The sequence below is a fragment of the Alosa alosa genome, chromosome 6 (genome assembly GCF_017589495.1).
Source record: "Alosa alosa isolate M-15738 ecotype Scorff River chromosome 6, AALO_Geno_1.1, whole genome shotgun sequence".
In the NCBI taxonomy this organism is placed as follows: domain Eukaryota; kingdom Metazoa; phylum Chordata; class Actinopteri; order Clupeiformes; family Clupeidae; genus Alosa; species Alosa alosa.
The window spans coordinates 389610-403699 of NC_063194.1; the positions used below are offsets into that span (position 1 = coordinate 389610).

General features: G+C 37.9%; 1 protein-coding gene across 1 annotated transcript in view; it reads left to right on the forward strand.

Annotated features, from left to right (window-relative positions):
* Positions 1–14090, forward strand: part of usp31 (ubiquitin specific peptidase 31) — a 204920-nt gene that overhangs the window by 88880 nt on the left and 101950 nt on the right. Inside the window, exon 6 of the mRNA XM_048245616.1 lies at positions 360–507. Within this exon, the coding sequence (XP_048101573.1) occupies positions 360–507 (148 nt within the window). The remainder of the gene's footprint in view (positions 1–359; positions 508–14090) is intronic.

Below are 14090 nucleotides of genomic sequence, written 5' to 3' on the forward strand. Positions count from 1 at the left end.
CTCCCATATATTTGTATCTACCCTTAAAGGTGCAGTTAGTGTTTCTGGTTACAAGAATTTGTGTAGAGTTCAACAAGGTTTACTGTAAAATGTTATCAGTTATGTGTTCTATCATTATCAAATTTCCTGAAACATTTTCTCGCTACACTACTTAATGCACTTTTAACTGTATCATTGACAACTAAAAGAGAGTTGTCACTTTCACACAATCCAAACATGGATCGACCAGTAACAGAAATTGTCAAAAAAGTAGTGAAGCATGTATCCTTTTAACACAGCTGTATTGTCATGGCTGAGTTGTGTTTGTCATTGTTGTGTCTAAATAATTTATTGACTATTATTTATTTGTCTTTGTGCAGTTTGTTTTGACTGAAATGTATTACGATGGTTTCCACCGCTCATTTTGTGATGATGAAGATGATCTTGACATCATTCAAGAAAGTGACTCAGTCTTTGCTTTTGAGACCCCTGAGGCATTTCGATTAGAAAACATTCGCTCTAAACGAGGTGAACAAACTTTTTTTTAAATGCACTCTTCCTTTGTCAATATGCATACGTTTTATTCTTATTATGTTATATCTGAGAATCAACAAAACTGATACAAAAAATACAACTGCATTATGATGGGGCCAAGCAGGCCAGAGTTGCCATAGCAGCTTTATGTCATTATGTCATATACATTGCTGTAAGCACACTCTGAAATGTTGAATAACCCAAGAATATAAATTCACATCTGTTTGGCGGTTTTGCTGCTGATTTCAGTTCGCTATGAAAAATAAATGTCACCACTAGGTGAAATGGGAGTTGTTTTCAGATATATTTTGACTGGATACTTTTTATGACATGAGACAAAGCAAAATTGTATCTGAAATATAAGAGTTTGTGAATATCCAGAGCTATCCTCAGTCGAGAACTGTTTTTACAGATATCCTGAGTAAATGTGCACAAACCACAACAAGCTGTGGCCTTTGTCACAAACTCATTCAGTTGAACAGAAAATAAAGTTTCACAGGGTGCTGTGATGGTCAGTCAAACTAGCTTTGAGGATGAAGACTTCGCATGGAGTGCGTGGTGAGTACTAACAGAGATTTGAATTATGTTGTCCTGCATATTTCTTATAGTTCATGAATTCTTTGCTGTAAGCCAACTTTCATTAACTTCTTTGAGGCTAACTAGCAGCATATGGTGACAGCAGATATACAGCTGCAAATAAGCTATAATGAAATAATCATAGGTAAAGGACACTCCAGAATCATTGGCACTTTGGTAAAGTTGACTAAAAGCAGGTTTAACAAATAATCTTTTGGTGATGTTTTGTAATCTCACAATGAAAACAATGAGGAAAAATTCAACCTTGAAGGGAAGCAAATTTATTCTGAGAAAAAAGAAAACATTGTAAAGAAATAAATATGTTGAACAAAAATATTTTGGTCACAATTATTGGCACCCCTAGAAAATCTTATATACAAAATGTAAACAAGCATTTTTCTATTTACATTAAACTTCTTTAAGTTTAACACATTCGGTTTGTGAACTCTTTTTCACTAAGGTATGATAATAAAGTGACACAGAGGCTAAATCCCCTAGTCATTTTTTAACATCAGAAAGACAAAAGAATTCACTGACTTTAAATAAAAAGAAAGTGTGTTGACATTTGTCAGGGAATGGCTATAAAAAAAACTAGGTACTTTGTTGAAAATGCCCATATTTACATTTAAAAATATAATTAAAAGGTTCTAATCAGCTGGAAATGTGACAAACATGCTTGGACAAAGACCCATGGTTATCTAGCCCCCCCACACAGTATGGAGGATGGTAAGAGAGGCAAAATTCATAAGAACCACTGTTGGAGAGTAACAGAAAACGGTATAATCTTGGGGTCACCAAGTCCCTCCAAAAATCTTCAAAAGTAAACTCACTGCTAATAGATTATTAAGAGGGCATGCATGGTAAAAGCCTTTCAGTCATTTAATTACAAATGTAAATGGCAGGAGTTACTGAATGGTACAGTAACGTTGTCTGGAAATGTGGTCTATTGTCAGATGAAATGAAAATTGTGCTCTTTAGCAAGAAACACTTTAGGGTGGTTTGACGTACATAAAAGAATGACTATACTGAAAAGAACCCCATGCCTTATGAGAATTATGGTTATATTGTGGGACTGTTTTAATCTGTCAATCTCTGCCACTAAAAGTGGGTCATGATCAGTGTTGTGTGTAACGCGTTACAGTAACGTAACTACTTTTTCGGGTAAAAAGTAGTGTAACACGCTACTACTGAAAGTTTGGTAACGTAACGTAGTTCTGTTTTCAAATCGGCGCAACGTTACTTTTCCCAGGGACAGATTTGTCAGCGATGCTGCTGTCTTAGCAATAGGCACAAGCTCCGCACGGTAGCCTACATGACAGAGGCTGGTAGCATAAAGTGCAATCATAGCTCCACACGGTACATGACAGAGTCTGGTGGCAATGAAAAGTAATCATAGCAAGCGAGATGCAGCCAACACTGAGTGATGGACGTAATGTAAGAGTATAAGGCTATAAATAAGGCTATAAAATAAGCCTTAAATAATAAATTACCTTTGTTTCTGATGTCCACTCCAACACATTTCAAGTGTAGTGTTTAGGATTATGGTAAACCATACATTTTCAGAATGAAGTCATCTTGTGTAATGCTATCATGCAGTTAACAAACATATTTTACCAGGTGGTGCTATATACTAGCCTGGCTATGTCCATCTTTCTCCTTTCAGGGAGATACTAGGCTGGAACACCATAGTTTATGTCAGGCCAATCAACATCAAGAGGGGATGACAAAATCAAAACTGACTGGTAAATGGTAGAGGGCAATTCCATGGAAAATTACGTTTTTTGTAACATTCATAACACCAATAAAATGTGATGGTATGGTAGGATGTGAATGATTACATTAATTTTGAGCATTTGCTATTTTTGTCTGAAGAATGTACATGAGAAAAAATGCACAAAAAATTAATGTTATCATTCACATCATACAATTGCCAAGGCATTTCACTGGTGTTATGGATGTGACAAAATGTCAATTTTCTGTGGAATTGCCCTAGAACCAATGCCTGCAAAACTGCAAACATCAAAAATTGTAGTTGGAACAATGCAGAAATGTATTTACACCAAAAGTAAGCTCACATACATCGTTTCCTGATTGCCTATTCTGTTTGTAGTTTGTAAAGTTTAGGTGACTCTGATTAATGGGCTTGACCAATGATTTTAAAGTTAATATTTCTACGCCTGTCACCATGCTAGCATTGTAAAGGATTCCCAATCGTGAGCGACCAGATTATTCACTCATGAATGAGTTTGGCTTACCAGGCAAGCTGTATACCTGTACCCCTCAAAAGATTAGAATAAACATTCATGTTTTAATATCATAAGACCCTACGTTGGTGCTGCCTCATCTCTGTCCCTTTTAGTCATTTGTTCATATTTGGAGGGATTTTTCTTCTTTAGATTCCGCACATACACTGCCCTGTCTGCTTTGACCATGGGATTTTGTCATGGAATTCACAGGTGATTTTAGTTTTGATCGATCCCTGAGTTGAACCTGACATTTGTAGGGTTTTTAGTCAATGTAAAGGCTCATTTAATGATGAAACTGAAACCTATTTGATTCAATTCACCATCTTTTTACCGCAGATGTTAAAGCACAGTTGATTGAAATTACAAATGTGATTACAAATGCAATTAAAATATAATAATTATGCGCCTGTAAAACATGCACAGTGATGCCCTCATTTTATAAAAAAAAAAATAGTTTGAGACAAACAGTGTCAACATTTTACCATTTTAGAAGTAACATATTAATTATATGTGTGTTTAGACAAAGAAACACTAATATGTCCACTCCAACTCAAATGTTTGACAGTCCATCAGACACAGCTCAATCAGGATATATCCATTTTTTTTACAGTTGTCTAACAACATCAGAAGCTTTTAAATGAGAGACAAGTAATCATTTAAAAGTGGTATGGCTATTCAGTGCAAAACAAATTATACAAGAATATTTTAAAAAATGGGTGTATTTGCCACAAAAACCATAATTATGCATATTTTACGCCATATTCACATAAAAATACTAATACTTATTACAGGATAGACTGTGTACTACCCATGAGTAGGGTTTAAAATGCTTCAGACGGGATATGTACTCATGTAGACAGACAATCTAATACTTTAAAGTAAATAACGTTTTTTTCCAATATCATCCCTTAAGTGTTTTTCTATTCTCTTTCTGTTATCTACTGTATGCGCTTATGCCTTGAAACAACTTTTTTATCCTTCTACAGACATATATTGCATGTGTAAAACCCCTCAAAATTACATTTTTAGATGGTTTAATTCTTGACCCTTTTGAAACAAAGCGCACATCCTGATTGTGAAATTACCCATAGAAAAACAGTGGGGTGAGCCAAAGAGGAGAATGGAAGTGCGGACCTAGGAATCTGGACAATCTGGGGAGATTTTGTAAAGATGAATGGTCTAAAATCCCTTGCTATGGATTCTCCAACTTTATGGGGTGTTATAAGAGAATGTTAACGAGCTGTTTTATTGGCAAAGGGAGGCTTAAGGCGATACATGACAGGCGAAAACATAGTTTTTTCATGCACTGCTCAATTTTGAGATTTTGGGCCCTTAGCATATATTGTGTCACATTACTACAACAAAAAAGTCTGATTTACACATTTAGGTGTTTATTTCATTAAATTGTGTTTACTGGCACTTGTATATTTCTCCTAAATTCACCAAAAGTTAGCGTCCGTGAACCAAAACATATCATGTGTAGTACCGTTGGAAAGCTCTGTTTTTCCTGCATGACGCTATGTGATCCAAATATGGACACACCATTTGTATCAGCAATCACAACTATATTTAGAAGCTTTTTACAGAGGGGTTTGTTGATAAATTATTCCTAGCCGGATTTATGAAATTTTATGCCTAAAAACATGGTAAAATCGATTTTTTTTAAGGCTATTGACAGCACATTCTGATTAACAGGATCAACACAATGAAAACATAATTTTGAACCTGGCTGTTTCCAATGCTCAGATTTTGTGTTTTAAAATGTATGCAAATTAGTGCATATTTAATTAGATAGATTAAATTGATAGATGAACAGGTTACCCTATTCACCTGTAGTGTCTCGCCTTAAGTAGGTATTACAAACTGGGGTGCAAATGATTGTGAGTGACGTGTTTTTGTTAAAGAAATATTTATTTCTTTATGAGATTTTCCTTTGTTTCAGAATAAATCACTAACAGATTATTTGTTATTCCTGGTTTTAGTCAGCTTTAGCAGAGATGCCAATTTTCACGTTGACATGTGCCTCTATTCAAATGGATTAGTTTTAACTAGCAAGTTAATTATCACTAGCAAGCCACTGGTAGTGTTCAGTCTTTTATTCTTGTCTTGTTAGGTAATGCTAGGTTTAATTTACTTACTTATTACAACCAACACCAAATTGTTCTCTTTAAAGGACTTTTGCATTACACATTTAGAAAAATGTTGGGATGTTATGTAAAATGCCTTCCGTTTTTCTAATCATGTAAACTCTGCTTTTTATTGAAAATATTGCAACTGTTTTTGTTGATATAAGTTGGTATATGTTCATTTTGAATTTGATGACGGCAACACATTTAAAGGCACCCTCAAGAGTTTTTTTTTTACCTTCATCATAACGTTTCCAAAATCATTTTGATGTTACATAACCTAAAAACAAACAGCACTTCTGCCATTGTCAGCCTCTATAGGCGATTACCATCCCAACGACTTCTCTGGAAAGTTCTCTGGAGCATGCAAATTACAATCTCCTGGAAATGGACTATATGTGATGAATGAGAGTGACTGGTGAAGCGTGATTGGCCGCTCTTTGTGCTATTTTTGTAGACCTACTTATCAATCGTCTTTAAGGGCCGGCTTTATAGTAATCTCTCTCTCTTTCATTAGCTGCAGTGATATGGCTTATGGGTTCAAAAAAGAAAATAGGCTAATAAACACACACCCAACTAAAATGTATCTCTGCCTGACGACTTGAGGTAAAATATAATCGCAGTGTTGCTCGCTATTACTTTTCTTCGGCCCTCAATGGGTTTAATAAAAGACATGCTACGGTGAGCCTAACCTGTTACTGCAAAAGAAGATTCCAGCTTTATTTTGAGTGATTTGTACTTACCCACTAACACTCAGTATCTTAAGTTGTGCAGTGCTTATAAAAAGTATTCCTTGGATATTTCTCCCTTTTATTGCCTTTATCAGTGGAATCATGGTCAATCTAATTTGGCTTTTTGACAAAAAAAATAAAAAAATACTCTTTAATGTCAATCTGAAAGCAAATTTCTACAAAGTAATTAAATTACCATTTCAATTTCTCCTTCTTTTTAGTCCTCCAAACTAAAAGAAAGATATCATGTCCTTTGCAAGATTGCACCGAAGAGTGCCTCCAGGAATTTGCGATGATGCGATCACAACAATGAACCCAAATTCAACCAATCCCTGCAAATTCTGGGCGACCTTGCAATTTTGTCCAAACACCGCAACTTTTCTGCAAATTTAACCAATCATCGTAGTTTTCCAATGAAATTTCACCTCCCCCAATGGTCTGTAGCGCAGAATATTGAGCCAGATGCCACACTCACTTCTGCAGACACCAGAGACCGCCCCATAACTTCCTAAGTTCCTAGTTCTTATAAGTTCCTCTACAGATTTGATGTCAATAAATAGAAGGCTAGTGTTACTGACTGAAAATGTCCTTGTTAGCTCATGTGATGTTTGCTTATAGTATGTGTAGTCCTTACCAAAATCATTGAAATGAATAACATTGCAAGACACATTTCATCAAGTTGTATTTGTACATTTATTACAGTGCACTGTACTGTTCTTCCTAGGCAACTTCTACTTCTTCTTCTTATTCCGCTTACCACTTTTTCCGTACGCAATTTCTTTTGAACAGTTTAACTTAGAAACTTCATTCAAACTTTGTAACGTTTGTAAGGTCTTCTAACAGATCGGGTTGGTATGACTTTTCAACTTTGAAACTTTTATACTTTTTAAACTATTAAAGAAAAACTTTTAAAAATCCCCATAGACTTAACATTGCCGACAGACATCATAATACGGCCCGTTAAGCAATTAGAATCCTATGGCAGGTGTTCAGGCCACCTGGATCAACTGCCAGTCTCAGGCTTTAAGCATACAAACTGGCCCTATTAAGACTACACATCCTGTTCAACTGCTTCCTCTGCCAAAAACTGTTTCAAAATAAAAGTCCTCACTACAATATTTCACTATTTTGCTTACTGGTATACCAAGTAAATATGAAAAGAGAAAAAACAATCCATCTCACCATATCTGTTGAATAAATCCACCCAGCAGTTCGCAAAGGCTTTCTTCACATGTTCTCTGGCTGGTAAATCGTGTGTGCAGTGTTTAAACTATGTAAAGTCCGTTTCCCCAGTAGAGATATTTCCTTTCTAGTAACTAAACACTGAAAGGAAACTTTTTACATTTAGTCGTAGCTGCAGCACTGAATACTGGCACTACTCATTCAAAACTACACATGCACTTGCTACTCTCTACCGACTGCCCTCCCAGTCAACTAGCGTATTTACCTATATGTAGGGATGTAGTGGAGGCTAGACACATGTAAACACTGTTTGCGCACCTCCTAAAATTCAAAAATAGCGTTTATGCACCTCTAAATTGAGTTTATCCACCTCTAAATTGCGTTTATCAACCTTTTAAAGGTTTTATCAGTTATTTCAGGCCCAAAAAAGGCCCAAACATAAATGAGCACATTCATCTAATCTTTCCTAACGATGCGTTAGCTGTCTGTCCCATAAGCAGGCCGTCAAAAAAGCACGTCTCTGTAGGCTGCCTAACTATACATGATTCTAATTAACATGGTTAGCATAGTTAGCATGCTAACATGCTAGTTAGCATAGTTAGCATAACTGCTAAAAATGAAAACATTAGTTAAGTTAACTTAAAGTTCGTTAAGTTAAGTAACTTGGTTAACATTATTATCTTTGATAACATAGTTAGCATAACTGCTAGCAAACATTAGAGCCATTCCAACTGTCAGTTATCGTCAATTATCTACCTAAATAATTTAACAATTTAAATTATCCACCTATTTAACCGTTCAGACTCCGAGATCTGTACACAAAAACAATTGCTACCAACAAGGGTTGGCAACCCACTCAAAGGCTAAATTTTTAGAGAATTTTGGAGAGAGTTTTAATCGCATCGGGGTTAGTGAACAGAAAACGGACTCGACTACAAGTTCAAAGTGAGTGAGCCCCATAAACAATACAATACAACAATACAAAACTTCACATTTTGAGCTTATTTTTATTTTTTTTTTAAGTATATTTTTTGGGGCTTTTATGCCTTTAATGCGACAGGACAGTGGAGAGTGACAGAAAGTGAGTGGGAGAGAGAGTCGGGGTGGGATCCGGAAAGGACCACAGGGTGGGAATCGAACCCGGTGCAGGTGCCCCAGACAGTTGCGCCACGGCTGAGGCCTTTAAGCTTCATTTTAATGTGCTGCACGGTAGGTCCATGCCACTGAGTTAACAAGGCACGGCGTTGATATTATTAGGTTACTTAAGACACGAAGTTGCAAGTCACCTCTACCTTTTCCCATTAGCCTATGTTACAGGTAAAATTCATGATGTAAAGTGAGATAGATAACTCGTTATTTCATGTACCGTGTTTTACACTATAATGCTTAATGTGCGAAGTTATGTTTGCTAATTTAAATAGCTTTCATGTCATTTAAAAAGAGGATTTCAGTCCAACACTAGCACTCCAAGAGCTATATTGTGCCTGAACATTTCTGATCATTCAAACATGATCCTGAGGACTCTGTGGGGCATCAGACAGGTTTATGACCAGAGACTGTCTAATGAGGAGACACAGCACTCAAAAAATCCTCCATAGAAAGTCAAGGGATTAGTTTGTAAGGCCAATATGGCAGTTGTCTACACACATTCTGCCCCTTCCACAACCAAAGGTCGACATGTGAATACATCGTGCCATTCATGTGGTGTTGTGAATACATCGTATCAATCATGAGTTGTGATTAGGGATGTCACGGTAAACCGGTTTTGCTATTAACCACGGTGTGAACCGTCATGGTTAATAAATCTTGAAGGCTCTCCTACACCACCTTTCTGTAGACACTCATAAAAACGTACATCCGGTACCATAACCAGATTAGCGCAACTCGCACAGAACCAAAACAAAGTAACACTTTGGTGCACTCAACAGAAAGTGCTGCTTGTCTTGGCAGAAGAACAAGAACGAGACACTGTCAACAATGGTTTATATCAGCCCCCAAAAAAAAAAAAAAAAAAAAAAAAAAAAAACGGTGCACAGCAATACCCTGAAATTGAACAATTCCTAATTTTATTATCGATACTTTTAAGAATGACTGTTGTTTTGCAGTAAGATGCGTGTTCGTAACAAGGCGTGTGTTTCTAGTGCCTCACCTCCCTTACAGTGGGTCCCCGTTAAGTTTGGACGGGTTCCTTCAGGAATCACGCACCCCATTTTCTCAGCAGAAATGGCACAAACTGCAGTTGACACAAACAACCACAAGGTGTTACTTTGGAGTTCTGCCACTACTATTTTTGATACGACTTGACTTACTGCTTCCATGATGCATTTCCAAGTCAGTAGAACAATCAGAGAAAGCTGAGCCATTACCAAACATATATGATAATACAATAGCGTGAGTTTATATATCTTATACCCTATTTGTCATGGTTACTTTGATAGTGTAACGATAAAGCGTATGAGACTTTCAAAGGGGGCAGGATTTCGTTGGACGGGAACTTAAATTGATCACGGTAGTTTAAACTTACACTTGACAAAACATTATAATATGAAAATGTAGATGCAATTGTTGTAAGATGGTGCAGCTCCTTTAAGAAAGCACCGCGGTGCAGGGATGGAGAGAGAGAAAGCGAGAGGGATATGTGTTAGAACTTAGATGCGTGTGGAAAGTGCTGTTGAGACTGGAGCGAGTCATATTCAAAATAATGCAAAAAAAAAACCGCAGATAAAACCAATTATCCTCATTCATTGCAACCGCAGCATGCCTGCTTGCCGACGCTATCAAAGCACCTTTTGGCGCTTTGAATGTAGCAATCTAATTTAAACAGCTTGACAAATGATTTAGCTAATTGATTATAGCCTGTACAGCAATTGTTGAACATTGTACATCTTATCAACAGTTTGAATGTCGTGTGTTTCTGCATTGACAAATACCGCTCAGCACAATGATTCATGCCCAATTAATTTCCCTGTTAAAGTGTTCGCCTTTGTTACACTATTTGGTTTCATGATGTAGCCTATGATAAACACCATATGGCCAAATACTCAGCTAATGTTATAGGCTATACAATTTCCCTCTTAAAGACAAGCTGGTGTAGCTTATTAGACTAGGCTACTATTAAAATGCACCGACGGTAGCCTTGGCTATGTGTAAAGTAAGCTATCGCATGATTTCATGCACGTAAGTTCATGCATCTGTCAAGTTCAGACAGGGCCTCGCACCCCTGCGACGGCCCTGCAGCTCCTCCTAAGACAGCGAGGGAAAAAGTTAAAATACGCGATAAACCCGAAAAAGTTGACAGGTTTGTTTCGGGTCCCGTGATTATTTGTGAAATTGTGCAAACGACAGCCTTTTCAAGGCATTTCAAGGAAGGAGTCGTGAGCATGCAAGCTCCCAAATTGACCCAGTAGACAGAAGGCATCAATAGCCTAAATTGTTGGGACTGGGAGGGTCATGCGCTTTTTCTCAATCACTTTGGAGTGTCATAGAAAAATGTCTTGCTGGCGGAGGGAGGGTCACGCCTTTTTTTGACTAACGCCCCCAAAACTCCTCCGTAGCCCCCTTAAATAAATAACGAACAGTCCGTAATTGATTATAGCCTGTAGGCCTACACCAGCAATTGTTGAACATATACCTGTACAGGACATTGACAGTAGCCCAGCCTAACAAGCACATGTTGCAAAAAAGACGCAATTAATCAGAAATAAATAATGTAATCTGCATCGCTTTATTTAACAAACTGCAAGCAACAAGAGGGTTGAGTTTGCTGTGAGGCCAAACCCAAGAGCAGAGCCTATCTGCTAAGGCACTCAGGCTATAACGAGCTGTGTGCGCCTGGAAAGACAATAAGACGCTTATAGCACAGCGAAGACGGCTCTGGTCATCACATACCCTCCCCACTTCCTGTAGCCTACCATTATGACTTTGCCGCTTTGGGACATTAAGCTTTTTCATCGTTAAGCCCCCTCCCCACCACCTTCTTTCACAAGCAGTGGGGAGCTGGGGCACAAAGTAACACTTTTGGTAGACAAAGGAGGGTTCTCCAGCGCTTCTGTCGCTTGGCCACAATCCGGTGCAACCAGGCCAGGACAGATATTTTAGAGCAGGGGTGTCAAACTCATTTTCATAGAGCGCCACATCATTGAATTTATAGGTTACTGAGGGCCACATAATCGGCGAAAATGTGCATGGTGCAACCATGAAATCGGTATTGCAGTATGGCTTATTCAAAATTGGTGTGTAATGGTCCTAACCACTTTAAAACAGTGTGGCTGAAATACAAAACAAACAGCCTACAACAGTAACATTTTCAAATGCAACTTCTAGGCCTACAGTATTAGTTAACAACTGATCAATATGCATTCGTGGACTGACATTGATGAGAATAAACTGCAGTCAATAATGTGCATAACAATGTCCATAACACATATCACCACTAAAATTAACTGTGGCTAAGAAAGGTACTGTGTGTGTGTGTGTGTGTGTGTGTGTGTGTGTGAGAGAGAGAGAGAGAGAGAGAGAGAGAGAGCGAGCTATGGTACGTACACCCACCCACCCCCGCAAAAACAAATTCACGCGTGTACAATATTTGTCCGTTTGCATTGCAAAAAAAGTAGCCTACATAGCATAACAATATCCACATGCAATAATACAACAACAACGTCTACGATGACCTATTAATTTGGACAAATTGATACAGCCCTATAGCTAAGTTACCTTTAGTTTTGTTCTAGCTGCATCGCGGACGCCTGGCTTTAAACAGCTGTAATCTAACGTTCTGACAAGCACACCAATTGCCTACCTTGTTCTTGCCCATCTGGAATAACTCCTCTAGCTTTGCTGTCTCCATCCTTTCTGTTTTCGTTGTTTAAACTTGTGATATCCATAACTAGTGAATTAGCCCAACATTGTGTGCTGATAACCATATATAGATAGCCGAGTAAAAGAAAACAACAAGTAGCCTTGTTGTGCCTGCGTGCGTATTCTGTCTTTAAAGTTTAATAATGTTCTGCACCTTTTACTAAAGAATAAAGAAAATTAAGAAGACATCTGAGCTGCACCGGCGTCTCTCCTTCTCTCTAACACTTTTTGGCTTTGGCTAAATATTTCTAAAATCATTTGAGTTTCACTAGTCACATGTTTTAACAAGCAACACTTCTTATTGAACTAATAACAGACTTGTGTCGAAAATTGACTTTATTATCCATACGGAGAAATAACATGCAGAGTCTACCAAGGTCAATCTTGCCAAAAAAGCCCTCAAACCTGAAAACACATGAGGCGCAGAAGTGCAAAAAATCACAAAACTAACTAAACTAACACGCGCATATTTTTGTATTGCAATCATTGTAGCCTACAGTTGTAACGGGCGCTGTAACAGTCGCTTTTACTCCCCGTGATCGCCATTATAAAGAACGCTTAACGGTCCCAAAACAGCTATCAATTAATCACCAAACGCCTTATAAACAAGTATTGCCAGGAGCAACACCTTGCAAAAATGATAACAATAGGCCTAGGCCTTTATATGGCTCTGCTCCTGCCTAGATTCAACTCAGAACTGCCTGAAAGTTGCAGACCTGTTCTGGATATACGCAGCATTAACCCACTCGACCGCCAGACATCGCTATCTGCTTCGAGTAGCCTATTGGGTAGGAATGTATCCTACACTGGTTGCTGTGGCACAGTCTTGAGTGACCGAATTCGTTTTCCTTTGTCATATGAATGCTGTCATTTTGTTAACATTACTGTTAAGGAGATGCTGTAGGCAAAGGCTATATTTCAACCTCGTTAGTGTAGTAAAAAAAAAATCAGAACTATTCACAAGGTTTCTGGGCAGCATATATATGTTCTGTTAGCAAGTTTAACTTCTCATGACTACCGACAAAGTAGCCTACTGCCAGCTGATCTAAGCTCTCATTTTAAAACATTACTGAGAGACAGGCACTGTACAATCAAGAAATCTTGCCACTGAATCCAAAACTATGTTAAACATTATGTACAAAGCTTAGGCTACAGTGGACTAGCATGTTGCAGGGGCTGCTAAAAACACAGAGAAACGCTGAAAACTCTGCCAATCACAGCCCTTGCTGTCGAATGCGCCGTCTGGTTCGACCGTGGAACGCCACAGCAGACTATGCTGCCCCCAAGCGGCTGCAGTTGTACTTACATTTCACCCAGCTGCGTGAATCACCTTGATCGTGAATGAAGTGTCAATTTTTAACTGGGACCCACTGTAGTCTGAGTCTTTCCTCCTCACACACTTTCAAGCTGCTAGTTTAAGTGATGCTAAGGCTGCCCAGCAACAAATAATAATAGGCCAATGTTAAGTTGATTTGCTCACTTGTATCCGTCAAGTTTGTATAACTAACCTACCTAGGCTATGAGATTTAGTTAATTTAAGCTACACAACCTATTGGCAAACTTTTACATCTGGGGTTACTTGCTAACTATCTCGCTAGCTCGCGTCATGTTATTTGAGTAGTGCTCACCAAAATCATAAATGAACATTGCGAGAGTACACTTGTTATTTTTTTGAACATTTATTTTATCTAATGACAGAAAACACAAATGAACTGCATCCACATATCCTTATGTACTATGCACAACAATGTTTTACTACCCTAAAACTGTTAAGCCTAAGACTAATTACTTTCACATATTTCTTAAAGTGGCAGGCACTAAATTAGATCAAGACACCACAAATGTGCACTCAATTAGAC